Here is a 26,327-nt window from a genome sequence, read left to right on the forward strand (position 1 = left end):
TCTGTGTCCTGATMCTGTCCACATTCTGATTGTGCCCGCATTTGAAGTGAAGTGATTGTGATCAGATCTTCCTGACCACCTCAGGAGGTAGTCAGGGACACGTTGTATCTAGATATCTTAGAAGTGTAAACAGATCTGGATTATCAAACCTTTTAAATATTCCCTCTTGACTCAAGGCAATATTTGTTTTATTTATCCCTTTTTCTCCCCAATTTCGTGGTATCCAATTGGTAGGTACAGTCTTGTCCCATCGCTGCAACTCCCGTACGGATTTGGAAGAGGCGAATCAGGATCTCTAATGGCACAGCTAGCACTGCGATGCAGTGACTTAGTCCACAGCGCCACTCGGGAGACCCAGCAATATTTGTCTTAACATAAAATAAAAATTAGCATTAATATGCTGAATTATACCTTTTTTGAGAAAGGTGATTGGGAGGATTAGAACCTGTGACCTTCTGGTCCCTTGCCAAATCCATTGCACCAGCAGGGGGGATGGTACTAGCCCATACTTGTCACATATTTAAAGCTGTTCAGCCAGAAAGTTAGTAGATTAGAAATGTGATAAGTTCAAAATGTTGGTTAATAAAGTTTAAAAAATAAGTCGCAACTGGGATTCGAACTGGCAACCTTGCGGGTCGCAACCAATGATATATATATATATATATACACACATAAGATGACTGAGGGGGGTGCTGTTTTGAAGCAACTGTGCCTCCATGTTGGCACTCCCCCACCATTATAAAAAAATATTTTGAAAGCTATAGAACTACAAATGTCTTTTTCTTAATGTCTACATTTGTTTTATCCTTTTACAAACACCTTAATGCTTACTTTCAAATGATATGTGAGCTGAACATACATTAAATGTTTAGATTTCTTTTTATTTGTATCATTTTTTWAAAGCACTTATGTCCCCACTACAACAACAAAATACTTAAATCAATRTAATTTTGTCCTTGAAAACAATAATAAGTAATTGAAATACTGTAGATTTAAATTCATTCCTATTGAGGATTGCTTCTTCTGAGTCCCAATATGGCCGACTGGTGGGTTCTTAGCCTCTCATCGACCAATACATAGCATTAGCAATCTAAGGTTTATATACATAATTTGTTGCAACAATTTAACGCCCTCCATCCACCACCTACCTCCCTAAGGCCCTTTTTGTTGTTGTTGCGCTCACCTGTAACTCCAACCACTGACATTCTAAGCTTTGCCCACTGAGCATTAGGCCTAGATTAAAACAGATCAAGCGCTAACCAGCGATAGCCGACACCCGCATAGCTGATGTTTTGGCGGTGTCGGAGGTGTAACTGCRTTGGAGCTGTCAAATCGGTGAGCAGCTGCTCTTAATCGTTGTCACGAAACCACACCCGTTCCGCTCGCATTAGAAGTTCAGAACGAGAAACTTGGCTATTTACAGTGCATTCGGAAAGTATTCAGACCACATTTTGTTATGTTACATCCTTATTCTAAAATGGATTAAATAAAAATAAATCTCAATCAATACCCCATAATGACAAAGCAAAAACAGGTTTTTAGATATTTTAGCACATTTATTTACATAAGTATTCAGACCCTTTGCTACGAGACTCGAAATTGAGCTCAGGTGCATCCTGTTTCCATTGATCATCCTTGAGATGTTTCTACAACTTGATTGAAGTCCACCTGTGGTAAATTCAATTGATTGGACATGATTTGGAAAGGCACACACCTGTCTGTATAAGGTCCCACAGTTGACAGTGCATGTCAGAGCAAAAACCAAGCCATGAGGTCCAAGGAAATAAGCTGAGACAGGATTGTGTCGAGGCACAGATCTGGGGAAGGATACAAAAAAATGTCTGCACCATTGAAGGGCCCAAAGAATTACGTGGCCTCCATCATTCTTAAATGGAAGTTTGGAACCACCGAGACTCTTCCTAGAACTGTCCGCCTGGGCCACACTGAGCAATTGGGTTTGAAGGGCCTTGGTCAGGGAGCTGACCAAGAACCCGATGGCCACTCTGAAAGAGCTCCAGAGTTCCTCTGTGGAGGTAGGAGAACCTTCCAGAAGGACAACTATCTGTGCAGCACTCCACCAATCAGGCCTTTATGGTAGAGTGGCCAGACGGAAGCCACTCCTCAGTAAAAGGCACATGACAGCCCACTTGAAGTTTGCCAAAAGGCACCTAAAGGACTCTCAGACCATGAGAAACAAGATTCTTTGGTCTGATGAAACTCCCGATCGAACATCTCTGGAGAGACCTGAAAACAGCTGTGCAGCGACACTCCCCATCCATCCCGACAGAGCTTGAGAGGATCTGTAGAGAATGGGAGAAACTCACCAAATACAGGTGTGCCAAGCTTGTAGCGTCCTAGCCAAGAAGACTCAAGGATGTAATTTCTGACAAAGGTGCTTCAACAAAGTACTGAGTAAAGGGTCTGAATACTTAAGTAAATGTGATAGCAAACATTTCTAAAAACCTGTTTTTACYTTGTCATTATGGTGTAGTGTGTGAAGATTGATGAGAACAATTTTAGAATAAGGCTGTAACRGCACAAAACGTGGAAAAAGTCAAGGGGTCAGAATACTTTCCAATTGCACTGTAGAAATGACACTCAAATTGAAAATCATTAAACAAAATAATGAGGATTTCTATCAGCCTAATCAAGTTGTAGATTACATCTCACAGTCCAGTGTTAGAATTTGTAAACGAGGCTGCATGGGATTTCTCTTAATGTGACTCCATAGCCAATGTCCACTTTAAGTATAATGCTGGGAGCTGCTTGTGGATTTAACGCAGTTCCACCTCTGACACCGTCAAAAGATCAGCTATATGGATGTGGGAGAATCACCATCAGTTATTTTGGTCGTCTACACCGGTCCAAAAATGTGGGCCCAATCAGAATGTGGACTACATCAGCACCAGGTATAAACGGGGCTTCAGTCTTTCCCCAACCTTATACCAGCTCCTGTTATCCCACAGTAAGCTACTCGCTGAGCTACAAGCAGCCTTAAAGAACAGGAGTTAGCTGAACAACTTCAAATGTCTAGAMTGTTCCTGGGGAGATGCAGTACTTAAAGTGTGTAATCTACAACTGACTGGCAGATACAGAAAATCAAAGATATCACGCTCCCCCACTTAGTGTCCTGTAGGGCTCTATTCAATCAGTTTCGCTGAAGCRTAAGAAATTTAAAGGTAATTTCCTTATGAGCCGACATATGCAGCGTTTAACATGAATGCAGTCTCCACTAACGCGGGAACATTGCCTTTAAATTTCAATCACACTAACGCTGAAGCCCAACTCATCCAGCACATAGATTTTTTGATGACATKACATTTTATGTGCAAATTTAAGCGTACATGTCATTTTCCTTGCCAGATGTCCCTCTTTAGTCACTCTCTAGGGTTAAAACCACAATCTTCCTCCCTGACTTTCCTCCTCACTTCAAGACAAGCAGAGCAAGTTGACTGGACCGATTGTGAGGTCACAGGCTGGATTGGGGATTCCCAAAGGGAAACAAACACATGGTCAAGTCAGTCAGGAGCAGCTGAAGAGAGCCACAGTGACAATCAGCCGTGGCTCATCTCTCGCGATCTCGTGTACATGTATGCGTTTTGATACAATCTAATGTCTTGACTTAACAGACTGGTGGATGTGGGAAATCCTGTTTTGTAATTACTGTATATCTCCTAAAATCAGTAAATCTGCTTTTTGCCTTTGTACTTGGTGTTTTTCTATATTGTACTGTAATTCACCATTTGACACCAATATGCATATCCTCTGAATATTTAAGCAAATGAGAAAGGCCTACACAGAGTAGTTAATCTTTTCAACACAATTTAACAACTACACTCTGGCCCTGTACACTGAGGTTGTACAACTGATGTACAACACATTTGACAAAAAGGTGCAATACCACAGATATTCTTCAGAGGTTGTCAAATGTGTTGTACATCAGTATAACCTGAGTGTTTATGGGGCCAATGACTTTCAATCCTCACATCCTGACCTCAAAGAAGTGGCAAAGGAAATAGCTCCATATAAAAACAAGGACAACGCTGCAAAGTAACAGTCATTGATCATTTAATGGCTATACCCTTAGGAAACACAGTTTACTTTTCAGACGGTTAAACAGTACACTCTCACACACACTATCACATCTTATTTAACCATGAAAGACTCATTTGTCGTGTGGATTTCAAACGGATCCCACTCAGACCTCTGACACACCAGTGGAGGGTCCTGAGTGTCAGTCTCTTAGCTCTGGGGATGGAAGGCCAGCCAGGTGTGACGGCTCTCAGACTGGCTTGTCATGCTGTTATCTGTTGTTGTTATTTGGACTCTGAACAAAGTTGACGGAGTAGGATCCCGTGCCTGTATCCTGGTTCATCTGGAAGTTTGAGGTAGACAGACCAAAAGGCCGTAGGAACATATTGCCCAGGTCCTTCAGCTTGCCTATGGACAAACAGACAGGGTAAAGGCAAAATACACRAAGGCTAAATTATGACAAAAATTGTGATGAAAACAATAAAATGACCAATAACACATGAAAACATTTCCATTTAGGTCCGTATTATTAAACAACCTTTCTCCTTCCTACCTACACACTGGTTTACCACTCCCAGCCTAGTGAGTAACAGCTGGATCCACACAACATTATAGGTGACCATGATGGAACAGAACCACCCTAAAACTGCAATGGCATGTTGCGGCCACCCTCACTTGCTAACAATCTGATTTAACATATCACAGTGCACCATTCAGTGTTTCTTGCTGATCAGTGAATGTACTTTAGTCTCTAGCCTTTTGAAAACGTTCCCCTGGGGGTCCAATCCACGCAAAGCAAGAGAAAAGCAGTAGGTGAAAAATACAAAAAGGTCTCATACCCATCATCTCTTCCTTCAGCTTCTCATTTCGCTCGTGGATCTGTTGTGGAAGCCGCTGTATGGAGGAGATAGAAAGAGAGTCAGTCAGTCAAGGTGGCTGGTTACTATTCTGTGGCCCCAACATTTCACACACACAACAGTGCACATCAGATATGATTTAGCTCCCTCTGATCTCACAACCTTTACTTGTTTGGAATAGAACTTCAAGGACATGGTGTTACTACTTTACCCCCTGGTTGTCTTGACAACGTCACTGTGGTGGGACTATTGCGTTACACTTGTCCGTAACCCCTGGACAAGAGCTAGTAACCTCAGACGTAGTGGGAAAGGGGGATACATAGTCAGTTGTAYAACTGAACGCCTTCAACTGAAATGTGTCTTCCGCATTTAACCAGAGGGTGCCTTAATCGATATCCACGTCTTCGGCGCCCGGGGAACAGTGGGTTAACTGCCTTGCTCAGGGGCAGAACGACATATTTTACCTTGTCAGCTCAGGGATTCGATCCAGCAACCTTTCGGTTACAGGCCCAACGCTCTAACCACTAGGCCGCCCCACAGGTTTTTCCCCTCAATCCATCACAGTAATATCTCATTATCCACCTCAGGTCAGAAGGACCCCTTTTCTCTGCTTTGTAATTATTGGCATATTATATCTAGGGCGCTGGTCTACACAGCATGCCTCCAAGGACATAGAGTGCCTTCAGAAAGTATTCACAACCCCTCAACTTTTTCCACATTTTGTTGTGTTTGAATCTGAATTTTAAATGGATTAAATTGAGATTCTCCTCACTGGCCTACAGTGCATTCGGAAAGTATTCATACCCCTTGACTATTTCCACATTTTGTTACGTTACAGCCTTATTCTAAAATTGATGAAATAGCTTTTTCCCCCTCAATCTACACACAATACCCCCTAACGACAAACCAAAAACAGGTTGAGACATTTTTGCAAATACAAAACTGAAATATCAAATTTTCATAAGTATTCAGACCTTTTACTCAGTATTTTGTTGAAGCACCTTCGGCAGCGATYACAGCCTCGAGTCTTCTTGGGTATGACACTATAAGCTTGACAYACCTGTATTTGGAGAGTTTCTCMCATTCTTCTCTGCAGATCCTCTCAAGCTCTGTCAGGTTGAATGGGGAGCGTCGCTACACAGCTATTTTCAGGTCTCTCCAGAGAAGTTCAATCGGGTTCTAGTCTGGGCTCTGGCTGGGCTACTCGAGGACATTCAGAGACTTGTCCCTATGCCACTTCTGCCTTGTCTTGGCTGTGTRCTTAGGGTCGTTATCCTGTTGGAAGGAGAACCTTCGCCCCAGTCTGAGGTCCTGAGAGCTCTGGAGCAGGTTTTTAATCAAGTATCTCTCTGTACTTTGTTCCGTTCATCTTTCCCTCGACCCTGATTAGTCTCCCAGTCCCTGCCACTGAAAAACATCCCCACAGCATGATGCTGCCACCACCATGCCTCACCGTAGGGATGGTGCCAGGTTTCCTCCAGACGAGACGCTTGGCATTCAGGCCAAAGAGTTCGATCTTGGTTTCATCAGACCAGAGAATCTTGTTTCTCATGGTCTGAGAGTCCTTTAGGTGCCTTTTGGCAAACTCCAAGCGGGCTGTCATGTGCCTTTTACTAAGGAGCGGTTTCCGTCTGGTCAATCTACCATAAATTCCTGATTGGTGGAGTGCTGCAGAGATGGTTGTCCTTCTGGAAGATTCTCCCATTTCCACAGAAGAACTCCGGAGCTTTGTCAGAGTGACAATCGGGTTCTTGGTCACCTCCCTGACCGAGGCCCTTCTCCCCCGATTGCGCAGTTTGGCCAGGCGGCAGGCTCTAGGAAAAGTCTTGGAGGTTCCAACCTTCCATTTAAGAATGATGGAGTTCACTGTGTTCTTGGGGACCTTTAAAAAGGTGCAGAAWTKTTTTTGTACCCTTCCCCAGTTCTGTGACTCGACACAATCCTGTCTCTGAGCTCTACGGACAATTCCTTCGACCGCATGGCTTGGTTTTTGCTCTGAGATGCACTGTCTACTGTGGGACTTTGTATAGACAGTGTGCCTTTCCAAATCATGTCCAATTGAATTTACCACAGATGGACTCCAATCAAGTTGTAGAAACTTGGACTCTCGAAGGATGATCGATGGAAACAGGATGCACCTGAGCTCAATTTCGAGTATCATAGCAAAGGGTCTGAATACTTACGTAAATAAGATGTTTCTGTTCATTTGTTATGAATTTGCAAACATTTCTAAAAAAAAATACGCTTTCTCTTTGTCATTATGGGGTATTGTGTGTAAATTGATGAGGAAATGTAATCCATTTTAGAATAAGGCTGTAACGTAATAAAATGTAGGGAAAGTAAAGGGGTCTGAATACTTTCCGAATTCACTGTACACACAATACCCCATAATGTCAAAGTTGAATTATGTTCTTCTATTTTTTTATTTTATTTTTTTATTTATTATTATTTATTTTTTTACAAATGAATTAATGAAAAGATAAAATGTCTAGAGTCAATAAGTATTCAACCCATTTGTTATGGCAAGCCTAAATAAGTTCAGGAGTAAAAATGTGCTTAACAAGTCACATAGTAAATTGCATGGACTCACTCCGTGTGCAACAAGTGTTTAACATGATTTTTGAATGACTACCTCATCTCTGTACCCCACCCATACAATTATCTGTAAGGTTCCTCAGTTGAGCAGTACATTTCAAACAGAGATTCAACCACAAATACCAGAGAGGCTTTTCAATGGCTTGCAAAGAAGGGCACCTAATGGTAGATCGCAAAAAGATCAAATAAATAAATAAATAAATAAAGAAGCAGACATTGAATATCTATTTGAGTATGGTGAAGTTATTATTTACACCTTGGATGTTGTATCAATACACCCAGTAACTACAAAGACGTCCTTCCTAACTCAGTTGCCGGAGAAGAAGGAAACCGCTCAGGGATTTCACCATGGTGACTTTAAAACAGTTACAGAGTTTAAAGGCTGTGCTGTGCAAGGAGAAAACACTGTAGTTACTCCACAATACTAACCTAATTGACAGAGTGACAAGGCACTAAAGTAATACTGCAAAAAAAATAGGCAAAGCAATTCACTTTCTTCCTGAATAGAAAGTGTTATTGGATTTTCCCCAAACATAGCACATTACTGAGTACCACTCTCCATATTTCAAGTATAGCGGTGGCAGCATCATGCTATTGGTATGCTTGTAATTGTTAAGGACYGGGGAGTTTAAGATAAAAAATAAACAGAATGGAGCTAAGCACAGGCAAAATCCTAGAGGAAAACCTGGTTCAGTCTGCATTCCACCAGACACAGGAAGATGCATTCACCTTTCAGCAGGACAATAACCTAAAACACAAGGCCAAATCTACACTTAACAAAAATACAGTGAATGTTCCCGAGTGGCCGAGTTACAGTTTTGACTTAAATCTACTTGAAAATCTATGGCAAGACTTTAAAATGGTTGTCTAGCAATGACCAACAACCAATTTGACAGATCTGTGTGTAAAACTCTTAGAGACTCACAGCTGTAATCACTGCTAAAGGTGCTTCTACAAAGTATTGACTCAGGGTTGTGAATACTTATGTAAATKAGATATTTCTGTATTTCATTTAATCAATCAATTTGAAAATGTCTCAAATGTCTAAAAACAATTCACTGTCTATGGGTCATTGTGTGTAGATTGGCAGATAATAAATATATATTTAATTCATGCAGTAACAACAAAATGTGGAATAAGTCAAACGGTATGAATACTTTCTGAAGGCTCTGTAACTGCTCTCATCTCACATTATCCATTCTAGACCAAACAAAGGAAATGTGGAGCTGTTGGGAGGAGTGGAGTTGATTCTTGATTCTCCGGCCCTGTGTGTGTGTGTCAGGGCCGGAGGAGATACATTAGACAGAGTATTTTGAGACCATTTAGTGTCTTCCGGTGTAGTTTCATATGAAAGTAATTGCACTATGCTCCTTCCTCTCCGTATTTTATCTGTCTTCTCCTTGCCTCGGTCTACTCTTCTGTTTCAGGCCAGGCCAAGATGGGGCGACCGCGTTCCAAATGGTTCCTAATCCCTTATAAAGTGCACTAGGATAGGCCAGTTGTGCGCACCCGTAGGGTGGCACACAATTGGCCCAGCATCGTCCGGGTTAGGCCGGGGTAACCCGTCATTGTATGATAAGATTTTGTTCTTAACTGATTTGCCTAGTTAAATAAAGGTTAAAAATGTTTTTTTTAAAGAACTGGGCAATATGGACAAAAATCCATGTTGCAATAAATTGCCTGAATTGATGCGATGATGATAAATAGAACAATACGTTTATAACATTAATGTCGAGCACCAGTTATTATTATTATATTTTAAACTACTACTACTACTAGGTTGATGGTTGTAGCCAACAATTGTCCCATTAACAATGACCCATATTAGCAAACTTATTTAATTTCAAACTTCACATTTCTCTAGTATAGGCTACTTATCGTAATGAACGATTTCAGCAAAATGCCTGCGATAAGCGGTCGGTGTCGATCATTTTGGGTTTATCGTCCCTGCTCTACTACTTAGTGCACTATATCTGTAATAGAGGGTGCCATTTGAGATRCGTGCGCTGTGAGCTTGTGTTGTGTAAGCCGCCTCCTCATGGCTACATTAGTAAGAGCTGCTGCTTGGCTCCTGTTGCTATGCATGGCCTCATTCAGAACAAAAAAAAAACCATCTCTACCCTTGACACAGATACAGCCAACTCCAGCACAGACAGCCTCATTGAATGGAAAGATGAAAAACCCTTTGTCCAAGCCATTTCAGTTTGCCTCACATCAATATTGCAAGTTAAACAGTGATGATCAATTCGAACCCTAGCTATTGAACGAGCAAGATCAATGAAATTGTCAAATAAGTGGGCCTCATATCAAAATCTTGTTTTTTCATCCAACATGTAAAACCCAACCCTTATACAGTAGTCTCCAAGTGTTAAAAGTGAACTATGTGCATCTACTGAATAGTGACCGTTAAGTGCAAGCTTTCTCTGTTCTGCTAAATCGTTACTTTGAGTTAAATGTCCRTTTTTGCCACTAACCATGCAGGCCTCTCTGGCTGAAGGAAGGTTTGGGTCTTTCTCCAGAGCAGCCTTGTAGTCTTCCAAAGCCTCATCCAGCTTGTCTGTTTTCTCATAGAGCTCTGCCCTCCGCAGGATCGCCCGCATGTAGTTTGGGCTCAACTCTATAGCTGGAGGTGAAAAAAAAACAAGGAAACAAATGTTCAGAGTGCTAGTTATGTAGCAATGGGTATGAATAAATGTAATTCACCCAAATCTGCACCTGGTGTTGGTGATTTTGATAATAGCAACTGCAATTTACCGGATACACCTGGTTTGGGTGAACAGAAAATATGTAGAAACATGGGGGGGTTCTGGAGTGGGCAGTGTGTTCGCTACACACACCATACACTGGTAAAGCAGGACACTGGGTCCCAGACAGTTCAATCATCTGACATGGTTGAATTACAATACATACAGATTTAACAGTCTCACCTTTTGTGCAGTCAGCAATGGCTTTCTCATTCTTATCCTGTTGGCGGGGAAAAAAGGTTTGATTGAAACTCAAGTCTGCATTTTGTTGTGTATTTGTCTAGGTGTTGTACATTTGTTTGGGTGGAATAGTTATGAGATGACATCATCAACTCCAAATGACCTGTTGATGTCTTGACACATAGGACTCGAATGAATCAGGCAAGAGCATAGTTCCCATTCAAACCTATAGCTACAGTGGAGTACCACTAGGTGTCACAAGAGCTCTGCGTCTTTTTGCCCCACCACTAAACCTCGCACATGACTTCGCAATAGTAGAAGATAGTTTACTTGATACAATTGTGCCATAAAAGGTACACTTTAGCCATATGTTATAATTTATATAGGTAGTCGTCTGAGAAGGTATTTTGACAAAACAAACAGAAGTTTAGGAAACCTCAGGAGGGTAATAACAATCAACTAGWTAAACTCAGATAGGTCCTTAGAATTCCCCACTTGGTTAAGTTTATTGTTACCATCAGTCTTACCAGGTGCAGGCGGGCAGCAGCACGGTTAGAGAAGAGAATAGCCCTCTCCTTGCTGTAACACACAGGGCACACTCCCAAAGCTGCCGTGTAAGACTCCTCTGCCTCAGTGTGCTCTAGGAAGATAAAGGGTCAGTCAATTCCTATTTGACACGTTTCCTCTAACAGCCGCCCTACAGCAGTTTAGCCTACAGCAGCTTACCTCCACTCTTGAACTGACTGTTCCCCTTGTCCTTTAGTGTCATGCTCTCCTCTCTGCGGCTCTATGGCACAAAGGAAACAAACATTAAACACAAAAGATGGGGAGCTTATGCAATGTCAACTTACTAAGCACCAAATGATGGTTGTAGAGTTTCAAGTTGGRAAAAAAGCATATTGCATTTTGGTGAGTTATTATTATAACAGAAACACGTTGTAGGAAACTAATGTTTAGACTAGGATAAAATTCACCTCCTTTTCTTCCTCTGTCAGGACTTTCTCCACTTCTCTCAGATACTCCTCGTCAAACTCAGGAGCTGGGTTCTCTTCTCCTTTCAGTTCAGTATCAGAATCTCCCCCTTCAACTGCCAAACTCATGTCTTCTTCAGTGCACTCATCCCAACTCTCTTTCTCCTCCTCCATTCCTTCACCTCTCTCCCCCTCTTTATCTTCCAAAATTGTCGTTCTCACCCCTGACAACTCAGCTTCTCCTAACTCTGCATTGATGTGTACTTCCTCTGTGTTTTGTGAGTTGTTCAATCTGACTGTCTCTTTACTGTCTCCCTCTGCTCCCTGGCATAATGGTGGGGCTTCTGAACAGTCAGTCTTCCTTTCCTTGTCACCCATGGAGCCGTCTGCTCCATCCAGAGACTCCTCACAGTCAAAGAAGGCATCGTCCTCCTGCTCAGTACCCCTGTGGGCTGCTGTGCTTTGGCTGTCTGGACATTCATGCTGTTCGGATACTCTCATAGCATTGGTCAGAGAGTTGGTCATCTTGTCAAGGAGCGCCTCTGACTCCTTTTCTGCTGTGGAATCCATACAATTTTCTCCCTGTACAAAACTTCACATAAGAAGAAGGCGTTGTAGTCAGTTCTACATTCTGTCAATTTAACCTGCATCTCAGTTTAACATAAGGATAGACTATGTTACAGTGCACTGAGATACCATTGACCAGAGATAATATAATTCACATAGCTAGCCAGAGCCGTGGTCTCGAGCGCTCAAATCTCAGCTAGCAGGGTGATTCTCATTAAAACAGTTTTAAAATGTCTGTAGCAAATTGAGTTACAAAACCATGATGCATCTGAAAAACTATCAACTATCATTCTGAGGACTAAGATGTGTAGTTTTTGGGAAAGTGTCTTATTTTAAATACATTAACATTTAACACATTTTTTAAATTTTCACCCCAAAATCTCATTACCGAAATGCGTCTGGATTAATTTCTCGGGTCATTTTATGAAATGTTTTATTTGAATRAAACAAAATACAAAGTGTACAAAGCATTAGAAACACCTGCTCTTTCCATGACATAGCTTTCACCAAGTGTTGGATTCTAGCTTGAAATATGTTCAGAACCTAACAACGGGGAGGAGACAGGTTAAAGACTTTTAAGCCTGGAGACAACTGAGACACAGATTGTGTATGTGTGCCATTCAGAGGCTGAATGGGCAAGAAAATATTTAAGTGCATTTGAACAGGGTATGGTAGTAGGTGCCAGGTGCACCGGTTTGAGTCAAGAACTGCAACGCTGATGGGTTTTTCACACTCAACATGGGCCAGCATCAGTATGGAATGCCTTCTAGAGTCCATAAACTGCCGAATTGAGGCTGTTYTGAGGGGAAAAGGGGGTGCAACTCAAAAATAGGAGTGGAGGCTAACATAGCAGCAAAGGGGGGACCATTTCCATATGAATGCCCATGATTTTGGAATGAGATGTATGACAAGCAGGTGTCCACATACTTTTGGTAATGTAGTGTATTTCTTTTCAAGGACCATCAATTTGTAATAGTTCTTATTTTGCAATTGTTTCTAGTCGCCACCAGATGTGTGGACACCTGCTCATGGAACATCTCATTCCAAAATCATGGGTATTAATATGGAGTTGGTTCCCCCTTTGCTGCTATAACAGCTTCCACTCTTCTGGGAAGGCTTTCCACTAGATGTTTGAACATTACTGTCGGGACTTGCTTCCATTCAGCCACAAGAGCATTAGTGAGGTCGGGCACCGATGTTGGGCGATTAGGCCTGGCTCGCAGTCYAATTCATCTCAAAGGTGTTCGATGGGGGTGAGGTCAGGGCTCTGTGTAGGCCAGTCAAGTTCTTCCACACCGATCAACAAATCATATCTGTATGGACCTCGCTTTGTTCACGGGGGCATTGTCATGCTGAAATAGGAAGGGCCTTCCACAAACGGTTGCTACAAAGTTGGAAGCACAGAATCATCTAGAATGTCATTGTATGCTGTAGCATTAAGATTTCCCTTCACTGAAACTAAGGGTCCCCGAACCATGAAAAACAGCCGAAGAACATTAGTCCTCCTGCACCAAACGTTACAGTTGGCACTATACATTGGGGCAGGTACGTTCTCCAGGCATCCGCCAAACCCAGAGTTGACCGTCGGACTGCCAGATGTGCCACGTTGAAAGTCACTGAGCTCTTCAGTAAGGCCATTCTACTGCCAATGTTTGTCTATGGAGATTGCATGGCTGTGTGCTTGATTTTAAACATCTGTTAGCAAAGGGTGTGGCTGAAATAGCCGAATCCACTAATTTGAAAGAATGTCCACATACTTTTGTATATATATATAGTGTACATGAGTGGTAAATCAGTATTTTTTCCTTTGCCAAGATAATCCAGCCACCTGACAGATGTGGCATATCAAGAAGCTGATTAAACCGCATGATCATTACACAGGTGCACCTCGTGCTGGGGACAATAAAAGGCCACTCTAAAATGTCACAACACAATGCCACAGATGTCTCCAGTTTTGAGGGAGCATACAATTGGCATGCTGACTGCAGGAATGTCCAGCAGAACTGTTGACAGATCATTTCATGTTATTTTCTCTACCGTAAGCCACCTCCAACGCTGTTTTCGAGAATTTGGCAGTACGTCCAACAGGACTCACAACCACAGGACTCACAACCACAGACCACATGTATGGCGTTGTGTGGGCGAGCGATTTGCTATCACCACTGTGAACACAGTGCCCCATGGTGGCGGTGGGGTTATGGTATGGGCAGGCATAAGCTACAGACAACGAACACAATTACATTTTATCGATGGCAATTTGAATGCACAGAGATACTGTGACGAGATCCTAAAGACCCATTGTCGTGACATTCATCCTCCGCCATCACCTCAAAGTTTCAGCATGATAATGCACGGCCCCATGTCACAAGGATCTGCACACAATTCCTGGAAATTGAAAATGTCCCAGTTATTCTATGGCCTGCATAATCACCAGATATGTCACCCATTTACCATGTTTGGGATGCTCTGGATCGACATGTACAACAGCGTGTTCCAGTTCTCTTAATATCCAGAAACTTCGCACACCCATTGAAGAGAAGTGGGACAACATTCCACGGGCCACAATCAACAGCCTAATCAACTCTATGCAAAGGAGACGCAAAGTTTTCTGATCCACTCTCATACCTTTTTTTAAGGTATCTGTGACCAACAGATGCATATCTGTATTCCCAGTTATGTGGAATCCATAGATAAGGGCCTAATGAATTTATTTCAATTGACTGATTTCCTTACGTGTACTGCAACAGTGAAATATTCAAAATTGTTGCATGTTGCGTTTATATATTTGGGGTATTTGAGAATCTACTACTTAACAACTACGAAAWAGCGTCTTGCTTCCAACTGGCAGCTTTATAGTGTCACCGGTCAGGAGAAGGGCGGGTGGGCTGTGYGAGGAAAACGGCATGCGAACTGTCACCAGAACGGCAGGAGCTGGGCTGCCGCTTGATAAAGCGGAATATCCCGGGCGTCCCTGAATGAGGAGATTGGCAAAAAAAGCACTTGAGCTTGTCGAAGAGAAAAAGTCACAATGTAGAACTGGCGCCAGAGCAGGATGCAGCGTTGTGTCTCTCCCCCTTCATGTGGCTCTTCAGRGCCGATTCACCCATGCTGGCAATGTCGAAGTCTGAAGCATTTTATTGCACCTTACACGGTGTGGGYTGGTTGGGTTCAGTGATGTAGTGGTAAAAAAAAGGTGGGTAAACTATAATGAACAAAAATATAAAACAAGTAATTCGTTGGTCACGTTTCATGAACTGAACTAAAAGATCCCAGAAATGTCCCATACGCAAAAAAAGCAGGATTGAATCTACATTTGCCCAGCATTTTAGCTATCGATGTGATGTTTGGCAGCGCCTAATCAGTCAGTTCTGTAACTGCCTGGCTGAGTGGCAGTGTGGGTGTAATGAGCGAGCTCGCCTGGCAACCAGAGCACAAAACACGTGAGGAAATAAAACTCAATAGTCTGCCTGGAAATTCATTTGCAAGACCAACATATTTTYCTAAKATTTTTTTATAAACATATTTGATMATTTTCTGTTCCACTCACTTTAATTCAAGTACTTTTCAAGTACCAAGTTGAGAAAATGTCMGATTTTCAAGGAATTCCAGGACTTGAATTTCAGAGTGCCAAATTAAAGTACTTTAAGCACCTCAAGCACCTTGTGTGAAACCTGTCAGTGTTATGTTTAACTCAGACCTTTACATCAGGTAAGCAATTGCAAAAAAATATTAGAAATATTGATTTGTATATTACTTTTTTGAACTGTTAAGGTAATGAGAATTTAGTGAAAATGTTGGTAAAATGCATAACATCTGATAAAAAAAACAATAATTAAGATATAGATAARTACAGACTAATCTCAGTGATTCAAGAGAAAATTGGGTGGAAAAATTACAAGGATTATTATTATTTTTKGACAGTTTCGTGAGAATGACCCAGCTACACTTTGAAATGGCAGTGAAATGCGAATGCTTCCATACAGACATTAAAGAGTAGGTAGTGTAAGGCATAGCACAGAGAATGTTCGACCAACCTTTACTTGGAGACAAACACGTCTTCTAAACTTCCATGTGTAGTTGCAGGGGTTTATTTGAATTCAGAAAATGCTCTGTTATTCAATTAAATTTAAAAAACGATCCATTAAGTAATCCAACGTGCACTCGGCCATCTTGTATTTAAAAATCTTCCCATTGATCGAGAGGCGAGTGTCATCATGACATGCTGCACTTTGGGTAGGACACCCGTCTCAATCAATAACAGAAGATTTGAAGTAGACAAGATGGCAGCGTACATATTGTTGGATTACTTAATGGAGAAATATTTTTATTTAATTGAATAACAGAGCATTTTCTAAATTCAAACAAACCCCCTGCAACTACACATGGAAGTTAAGAAGACGTGTTTTGTCTTCAAAGTCAGGAATTGAGGAAGTATCGCCAAGTAAAGGTTGGTCGAACATTCTCTGTGCTATGCTTTACACTACCTACTGTGTAACAGCTGTATGGAAGCATTCATATACAGTGACTTCAGGAAGTATTCACACCCCTTTACTTTTTCCATATTTTGTTGTGCTACAGCCTGAATTTAAAATGGATTAAAATGTAGATTTTGTCACTGGCCTACGACACACAATACCCSATAATGTCAAAGTGGATTTGTTAAAAAAAAAWGTTTTACAAATTMATTAAAAATGAAAAGCTGAAATGTATTTAGTCAATAAGTATTCAACTCCTTTGTCATGGCAAGCCTAAATAAGTTCAGGAGTAAAAATGTGCTTAACAAGTCACATAATACGTTGCATGGACTCACTGTGTGCAATAATAGCGTTTAACATGAGTTTTGAATGAMTACCTCATATATGTACCCCACACAAACAATTATTTGTAATTGTAAGGTCCCTCAGTTGAGCAGTAAATTTCAAACACAGATTCAACCACAAGGCACCTATTAGTAAAACTAATAAAAAGTAGACATTGAAAATCTCTTTGAGCATATTAATTACACTTTGGATGTTGTATCAATACACCCAGTCATTACAAAGACAAAGGCGTCCTTCCTAACTCAGTTGCCGGAGAAGAAGGAAACCGCTCAGGGATTTCACCACGAGGCCAATGGTGACTTTTAAAACAGAGTTTAATGGCTGTGATAGGAGATAACTGAGGATGGATCAACAACACTGTAGTTACTCCACAATACTAACCTGATTTACACAGTGAAAAGATAGAAGACTGTACAGAATCAAAATATTCCAAAACATGCATCCTGTTTGCAATAAGGCGCTAATGTAATACTGTCAAAAAATGTGGCAAAGTACGCTCGGATTACAGCCTCGAGTGTTCCGCCCTAMTCAACCGGTGTTGCTCATTCAGCCGACAGAAACTTCCAACCGGTTCTCCYCATTAAGCAACGAGATTGAGTCAGAGGCCGAGCCTTCTCAGGTTTCTCCTCCACMMGCTACGGGTCTGAGCCGCCGAAGCCTCTCACCATTAGCTCTGACAAACTAAAAACCCTAGTCATTGGCAACTTCATTACCCGCAATATTAGACTTAAAAAGAATCATCCAGCGATCATACACTGTTTACCAGGGGGCAGACCTACCAGCGTAAAGGCTAATCTGAAGATGGCCCTGGCTAAGGCTAAAACTGGCGAGTGTAGAAAGTATAGGGTTATTGTTATCCACGTCTGAAACAACGATGTTAGGATGAAACAGTCAGAGGTCACAAAGTGCAACACAGCTTCAGCGTGTAAATCAGCTAGAAAGATGTGTCGGCGTCRAGTAATTGTCTCTGKCCCCCTCCCAGTTAGTGGGAGTGATGAGCTCTACAGTCTCACAACTTAATCGCTGGTTGAAAACTGTTTTCTGCCCCTCCCAAAAGATAGAATTTGTAGATAAYTGGCCCTCTTTCTGGGACTCACCCACAAACAGGAYCATGCCTGGCCTGCTGAGGCGTGACAAGACTCCATCCTAGCTGGAGGGGTGCTCTCATCTTATCTATGAACATAGACAGGGCTCTAACTCCTCTAGCTCCACAATGAGATAGCCAGCCTGCCAGCTTAGAGTCTGCCACTAGCACAGTCAGTGTAGTCAGCTCAGCTATCCCCATTGAGACTGTGTCTGTGCCTCGATCTACGCTAAGCAAAACAAAACATGGCTGTGTTCGCCTTCGCAATCTCACTGGAATAAAGACCTCCTCCATTCCTGTCATTATTGAAAGAGATTGAGATCTCACATCTCAAAATAGTGTTACTTAATGTTAGATCCCTCACTTCCAAGGAAGTCAGTCAATTAACTAATCACTGATCATAATCTTGATGTGATTGGCCTGACTGAAACATGGCTCAAGCCTGATGAATTTACTGTGTTAATTGAGGCCTCTCCTCCTGGTTACACTAKTGACCATATCCCCTGTGCATCCTGCAAAGGTGGAGGTGTTGCTAACATTTATGGASAGCAAATTTCAATTTATAAAAAAGAAAATGACTGCGTTTTCATCTTTTGAGCTTCTAGTCATGTTATCTATGCAGCCTACTTATAGTTACTGTTTACAGGACTCGTGGGCCGCATACAGCGTTCCTCACTAAGTTCCTTGAATTCCTATCGGACCTTGTAGTCATGCCAGGTAATATAAAAACATTTGGACTTTAATATTCACATGGAAAAGTCCACAGACCCACTCAAAAAGGCTTTCGGCGCCATTATCGACTCAGTGGGTTTTGTCCAACATGTCATCCAGACCTACTGTACTCATTGCCACAGTCATACCCTGGATTTAGTTTTGTCCCGTGGAATAAATATTGTATATCTAAATGTTTTTCCTCATAGCCCTGAACAATTGGACCACCATTTTATTAAGTTTGCAATCGCAACAAATAATCTGCTCAAACCCCAACCAAGGATCAACAAAAGCTGTGCTATAAATTCTCGGACAACCCAAAGATTCCTAGACACCCTTCCAGACTCCCTCTACCTACCTAAGGACGTTGGAGTACAGAAATCAGTTAACCACCTAACTGAGGATCTTAACTTAACCTTGCATCATACCCTTGACACAGTCGCACCCCTAAAAMCAAAAAACATTTGTCTCGAAGAATTTGCTCCCTGGTTTACAGAAAATACTCGAGCCCTGATGCAAGCTTCCAGAAAATTGGAACGGAAATGGCTCTCCACCAAACTGGAAGTCTTCCGACTAGCTTGGAAATACAGCACCGTGAAATATCAAAGAGCCCTCACTGCTGCTTGAGCATCCTATTTTTCCAACCTAATTAAGGAGAATAAGAACAATCCAACATTTATTTTTGATACTRTGGCAAAGCTAACTAAAAAGCATTCAACAAGAGAGGATAGCTTTCACTTCAGCAGTGATAAATTCATGAACATCTTTGRTGAAAAGATAATTATCATTAGAAAGCAAATTACAGACTCCACTTTGAATCTACGTATGTCTCCAAAACTTAGTTGTCCCGAGTCTGCACAGAACTGCCAGGACCTAGGATCAACAGAAACACTCAAGTTTTTAAATCCTGTATCTCTTGACACATTTATGAAAATAGTAATTGCCTCTAAACCATCAAACTGCATACTGGACCCTATTCCAACTAAACTTCTGAAAGTGCTACTTCCTGTACTTGGCCCCCCTATGTTGAACATAATAAATTACTCCCTATCCACCGGATGTGCACCAAACTCACTGAAAGTGGCAGTAATAAAGCCTCTTGAAAAAGCCTAACCTTGACATGGAAAATGTAAAAAATAAATAATAATAATAAAAAAAATATTTAAAAAAAAAAAATCGGCCTATATCAACTCTCCCATTCCTTGCAAAATTTTTTTTTTAAAGCTGTTGCGCAGCAACTCACTGCCTTCCTGAAGACAAATAATGTATATGAAATGCTTCAGTCTGGTTTTAGACCCCATCATAGCACTGAGACTGCCCTCGTGGTGTGAAATTACCTTTTAATGCCGTCAGACCAAGGCTCTGCATCTGTYCTCGTGCTCCTAGACATTAGTACTGCTTTTGGCACCATCGATCACCACATTCTTTTGGAGAGATTAGAAACCCTAATTGGTCTACACAGACAAGTTCTTGACTGGTTTAAATCTTATATGTCATAAAGATATCAGATATCAGAGACGACTCTGTGGATGGTTTGGCCTCTGACAAATCAATTGTAATAGGCGTTCCTCAAGGTTGCCTACCCTGGAAGCCTCTGTTTCAGACATAAGGAAGTGGATGGCATCAAATKTTTTACTTTTAAACTTGGACAAAACAGAGATGCTAGTTCTAGGTCGCAAGAAACAAAGAGAGCTGCTGTTGGATCTGACAATTATTCTTGATGGTTATACAGTCGTCTCAAATAAAACTTGTGAAAGACCTCAGCGTTACTCTGGACCCTGATCTCTCTTTTGACGAACATATCAAGAATATTTCAAGGACAGCTTTTCTCCACCTTCGTAACATTGCAAAAATCAGAAACTTTTTGTGCTAAACACRGTTGCTAGAATCCTGACTAAAACCCCAAAAATGTATCATATTACTCCAGTGCCTGTCTCTTATACACATCTAGATGTGTATAAGAGACAGCTGTTGCGCAGCAACTCACTGCCTTCCTGAAGACAAATAATGTATATGAAATGCTTCAGTCTGGTTTTAGACCCCATCATAGCACTGAGACTGCCCTCGTGGTGTGAAATTACCTTTTAATGCCGTCAGACCAAGGCTCTGCATCTGTTCTCGTGCTCCTAGACATTAGTACTGCTTTTGGCCTGTCTCTTATACACATCTAGATGGGTATAAGAGACAGGTTTTACTGCTAAAGCATTACATGGGCTTGATCCTACCTATCTCTCCAATTTGGTCCTGCCGTACATACCTACACGTACGCTATGGTGGGTATCCCTCTAGTGGGGTTATATACTGACTGGTTGGCCCTGTCTGTGGGTATTGTCGGACAAGGCCACAGTATCCCCCGACACACCCCTCTCTCAGTCTCTAGTATCTTTGCTGCAATAGTCTATGTGCCGGGGGGCTAGGGTCAGTCTGTTATATCTGGTGTAATTCKCATGTCTTATCTAGTGTCCTGTGTGAATTTAAGTATGCTCCCTCTAATTAGCTCGCTCTCCCTCCACTCCCGGAGGACCTGAGCCCTAGGATCATTCCYCAGGACTACCTGGCCTGATGACTCCTGGCTGTCCCCAGTCCACCTGGTCGTGCTACTGCTCCAGTTTCAACTGTTCTACCTGCGGCTAGGAAACCCTGACCTGTTCACCGGACGTGCTACCTTTTCMCAGCTGTTTTCGACTCTCTCTCTACTRCACCTGCTGTCTCRACCTCTGAATGCTCGGCTATGAAAAGCCAACTGACATTTACTCCTGAGGTACAGACCAGTTGCACCCTCTACAACCGCTGTGATTATTTGACACTGCTGGTCATCTATGAACGTTTGAATATCTTGAAGAACAATCTGTCCTTAAATGGCCATGTACTCTTAYAATCTCCACCCGGCACAGCCAGAAGAGGACTTTGAGCCTGGTTCCTCCCWAGGTTTCTTCCTAGGTTCCTGCCTTTTTAGGGAGTTTTCCCTAGCCACCGTGCTTCTACATCTGCATTGCTTGCTGTTTGGGGTTTAAGGCTGGGTTTCTGTATAGCACTTTGTGACATCTGCTGATGTAAAAAGGGCTTYATAAAAAAAWKATTTATTGATTGAATTAACATCTTGTCCTAAATACAAAGYGTTATGTTTGGGTTAAATCCAATATAACACATTTCTGAGTACCCCTCTCCATATTTTCAAGCATAGTGGTGGCTGCATCATGTAACGGGTACATTTGTACTCATTAAGGACTGAGGAGTTTTTCAGGATAAAAAAAAAAAAAAAACTATGGAGCTAAGCGCAGGCAAAATYCTAGAGGAAAACCTGGTTCAGTCTGCTTTCCACCAGACACTGGGAGATGAATTCACCTTTCAGCAGTACAATAATCTTGCTTACCAAGAAGACAGTGAATGTTCCTGAGTGGCCGAGTTAGTTTTGACTTAAATTTACTTGAAAATCTATGGCAAGACCTGAAAATGGTTGTCTAGCAATGATCAACAACCAATTTGACAGAGCTTAAAGAATTTTGAAAAKAATAAATGGGCAAATTTTGCACAATCCAGGTGTGTAAAGCTCTTAGACTTAGCCAGAAAGACAAACTGCTGTAATCATTGCCAAAGGTGATTCTACAAAGTATTGWCTCAGGGGTGTGACTACTTATGTAAATGTGATCTTTCTGTATTTCATTTTCAGTAAATTTGCTAACATTTCTAAAAGCATGTATTCACTTTGTCATTGTGGGGTATTGTGTGTAGATGGGTGAGAAATGTATTTAAACCAATTTGAATTCAGGCTGTAAAAACWAATACGGAATAAATCAAGGGGTATGAATACTTTGAAGGCAATGTATCACCGTCGTTTAAGCCTCTTGTTGTCAGCTCCCTCTCTAACACGAATGTAGAGGCATGGAGACTTTTTTTAAAACTTCTAGCTACTACGTTCGCTACAAAACTGTTTACTTAATATTAGCATTATGTTTGCTTATCTAGCAGCAAAAAAGCATTTTTACTTCAGCGATAAAGCTAACGTTAGCTKRCTAGCTAGTCAGCTAAGTTCATGCGTTAGCTAGCTAGCATAATGCTACCTAACAGTTACAGACCCAAATTATACACATTGTGACATTTGAATKATGTTTTCTATATATATTTCAATACTTGAAGCTAAATTACTTCTTCACCATCGTAAACATATATATATWTTTTTTTACAATGGTTCGTTAAGGAGTATAATATTGCATATTTACGATTTAGTACAGTCCTACCTCTACTCACGATGACGTTTCCTCTGTAAACAATGCTTCCGCTTGCTTATCCAATCACATAAGGGTTACGACCCCGAGGAACTCTGGGACATGTAGTCATTAAGGAAACACTTGGCTTAATGAATGTTTCACATAAATACTGTCTGTTTCGTCACAGAATTATTCTTTGGTTTCACCCTGAAGAAAAACATTAMAAACCGAATAATGAATGAATGAATCTCTCTCAAACGTGCCTTTCAGAAATCCAGCTAACAATTCTAGGGAGAGAAAGCGTTTTTGTAATGTTACTCGAATGTTTGAGTGTTCTATCTATGTTAGCAAGAATATTAKAATATTTTGGTGTTAAAGTTAGGTGAACATTCCCTCAATGTCAAGCAGAAGTGATTTAGAACGTGTTTGCAATGTTCACAGAATATACTACATTAATGTTCTAGATGTGTTATATGGGACATTGCAAGAACATTCATGTGTCCAGTTAGGAGAATATTCCCTCARCGTCCCACCAAACATAAACAGGACATGGATGCCATGTTCTCACAATACAAGATATTAATGTTCTAGACAAGTTTCATGGAAATGTTGCAAGAACATTTCTGTGTATCAGTTGTCAGGATGTCTTCTGATGGTCTCAAAGAAACATTGTCCAAAAAATGTATATTTCATTAAACATCACATCACATCAAGGCCTTGATTGGTGAACCACTGATTMATTTTCAGCTCTTTTTGTCTGTTGACAAGTTTAGGGATACTCACACACACAGTGGTGTTTCACATACAGTGGTGTTTTCAACTTACATATTTGACACACTTTGCATGTTCATTTATACAGTAATTTTTATTTAACATGTCCTCACCTGGGCTTTGAACTCACAAACCTCTTGGTTTACAGTACTCAGATATTCTTGCTACGCCACCATGTCTGTGTCAGTTATCAGTTAATTTGACTATTCTCTCATCATTCTCTAATTTCCTTATTTCAACTATTTAAGATATTTCTGTATAGTTGTTTAATGGTTTTGGCACATAATAACCTGTTATAATGATAGTCCTGAACCACTATGATCAATGCAAGTTTTTCTTGAGTGTACTTTGAACAGAGCTCAGATTTACTTCAAAGTGCATTCACCCTATTGCTTAGACATATCAAGTTGTTTCAGACCTACAAAAGTGCATTGTTCAGAGGAGCTGGGGTTTCTTCTGGACAATATTCTCCTACCCCACAGAAAAGTCGACATATAAATGCTTTTGCAACGTTCCCATGAAACATGTCTAGAACATTATTTTATGTTCTGAGAACATGGTAACCATGTTCTGGGTAAGTTCTATTTTACATTATTAAGGGAATGGACTCTTGGAAACATTCCTTGCACATCACAGGAACATTCCTATGAAAACATTAGATGTATCCCGTGCTGCTCAGTTGGTAGAACATGGCACTTGCAACACCAGGGTTGTGGGTTTGATTMCCACGGGGACCAGCATGAAAATGTGTGCTCTGGATAAGACTTTCTGCTAAACGACTTAATTGTTAATGAGACTAAGGGAACATTCTCTAAAGCTGTGGGAATGTTTGTTGTTAGCTGCGATCTGTGTGAAGATTCGCCCACATTCTTCTTATTGAAAGGCTCTGGAATCAATGAATGGGCTTGGTTGAACTGGATGGAGTGTAGAGAAGGTTATTTGACTGGATAAAACCCTGTCTCAGTCATTTCTCATTTGTGGAGCCCAGTTAGCGCTAAAACATTCATCGTCAACATCCCTTTGAGATCACTTTTTTGTATWTGCTAGAAAAAGTCTGAAATATGCACAAGAGATGGTACTTGCTCTACAAATCCAAATGCTGTTATCTTGGGTACAAATTATAAAAGTTGTGGGACCATTTTGGGAGGGAGAAAAGGGTATTATTGAGATCAAATGCCATGGACAGATACATCCTCAAAATGTGCTTTATAGCTGAATGCTGACATAGAAAATGTCTCTCTCACATTCTCTGCTGAASATCTATTTTTATGATGTACACAGTATTCTGTATCACTGAATGGACTAGSGACATATTTGCAAAGGAGTGTGTTCTTGACCCTGATGATAAACTTCATACCTTGACCTCTGCTGCTATGCTTTCATGCTGCCATCGAACAGACAGTGCTTAAGATCATTACTTGCATCGTTCTATAACCACTTCAGGCTACCAAATTCCACAAGACCCAGACAAGTGATGCCACACTTAATAAGGAGCTTATTTTCTGGTCCTTTACCACCTAGCGAATGCTGTTGTTCACCCACAATAAATACTGTTGATACTGGAATGTGTGATCTATTAAGTTATCCATAAATATTTGTTCCATTCCCTTAAAAGGAGGGTGATATGTATGTTATAACTTTCATTATAATAATGAAACTGAGAAATGATGAGGAACAGCCAGGAACGTTCATAAATCACGTTTATTTAACCAGTCAATCAAAACTAAATAACAATGTACTACAAATCAATTTACTTACACAGAAATCACCTCTGTGCTGTCTTATCTGTGTCTGCTGAACAGAATGTACAGTGATTGGTAGGAGAAATGGAGTAGTATACTGTACATTTCTAACGGTCCGTTCTCCCTCACTTAGTCCAGCTGTAAAGTAATCATTTTTGTCTGAATTAAGATTGATACATTTTAATATGACTACATGTTTTCAAGAGAGCTAACATCTATTATTGTTATTAGTAGTATTTCTGAATTAAGGCATTTGATTTTACAATATCTTTAAATTTAGATCGATCTTAGAGCTTGCAAGAAAGGCATTTCACTGTACTTGTGCACATGACATTAAAACATGAAATCTGAACAGCCATAGAGGGTCTTGATTTTAATTTCATTTAATGTATTTAATTGAAATCTTAATTGGCATAGTTAGATTGTTACTGCACTGTCCCTCTAAATTGTTTGTTAAATAAAACATTTCTATCACATATATCACCATCAATCACAAGTTTAGCAGATGTGAACTACAAACGCTGCAGATGTGTACAAACGCTGCAATACGATACTGTAAATAAAGATACATCACACATATATATATACATGCCTTCATACAATAAAAATGTATTTTCAGTGGCTGTTATGGAATACTACAKATACATTCTTAAATTGAGAGAACAAACCCAAATGCACATGGGGATTGATGTCAAAAATGAACCTGAATGATCTCAACATAATGCTTTCAATAGCCTTTACTGGGCAGCTAGCTATCAAATATAAAYGTTTCACTAAACATACAAATAGAACAAATACAATATGACAAGAAGAATATGTTTCACCCTCCAAAATAGTCGAGACGATTGTCTTTTATACACACTGAGTGTACGAAAGATTAAGAATACTTTCCTAAACTCAGCAAAAAAAGAAACATCCCTTTTTCAGGACCCTGACTTTCAAATCCAAATAACTTCACAGATCTTCATTGAAYAGGGTTTAAACACTGTTCCCCATGCTTGTTCAATGAACCATAAACAATTAAGRAACATGCACCTGTGGAACG

At 40.8% G+C, this 26,327-nt stretch overlaps 1 protein-coding gene across 1 annotated transcript; it reads right to left on the reverse strand.

Annotated features, from left to right (window-relative positions):
- Nucleotides 1–4,051: 4,051 nt before the first annotated feature.
- On the reverse strand, nt 4,052–22,878 carry ttc1 (tetratricopeptide repeat domain 1). Its single transcript, XM_024012612.2, has 8 exons — nt 22,800–22,878; nt 11,383–11,971; nt 11,135–11,195; nt 10,936–11,048; nt 10,412–10,448; nt 9,959–10,107; nt 4,872–4,926; nt 4,052–4,440 (listed from the first exon to the last, which is right to left on the reverse strand). Exons 2-8 carry the CDS (start codon nt 11,947–11,949, stop codon nt 4,304–4,306), a joined length of 1,119 nt encoding a protein of 372 aa, XP_023868380.1. The 5' UTR covers nt 11,950–11,971; nt 22,800–22,878; the 3' UTR covers nt 4,052–4,303.
- Nucleotides 22,879–26,327: the final 3,449 nt, after the last annotated feature.

Source organism: Salvelinus sp. IW2-2015, linkage group LG20, assembly GCF_002910315.2.
Source record: "Salvelinus sp. IW2-2015 linkage group LG20, ASM291031v2, whole genome shotgun sequence".
NCBI classification, from domain to species: Eukaryota; Metazoa; Chordata; class Actinopteri; order Salmoniformes; family Salmonidae; genus Salvelinus; species Salvelinus sp. IW2-2015.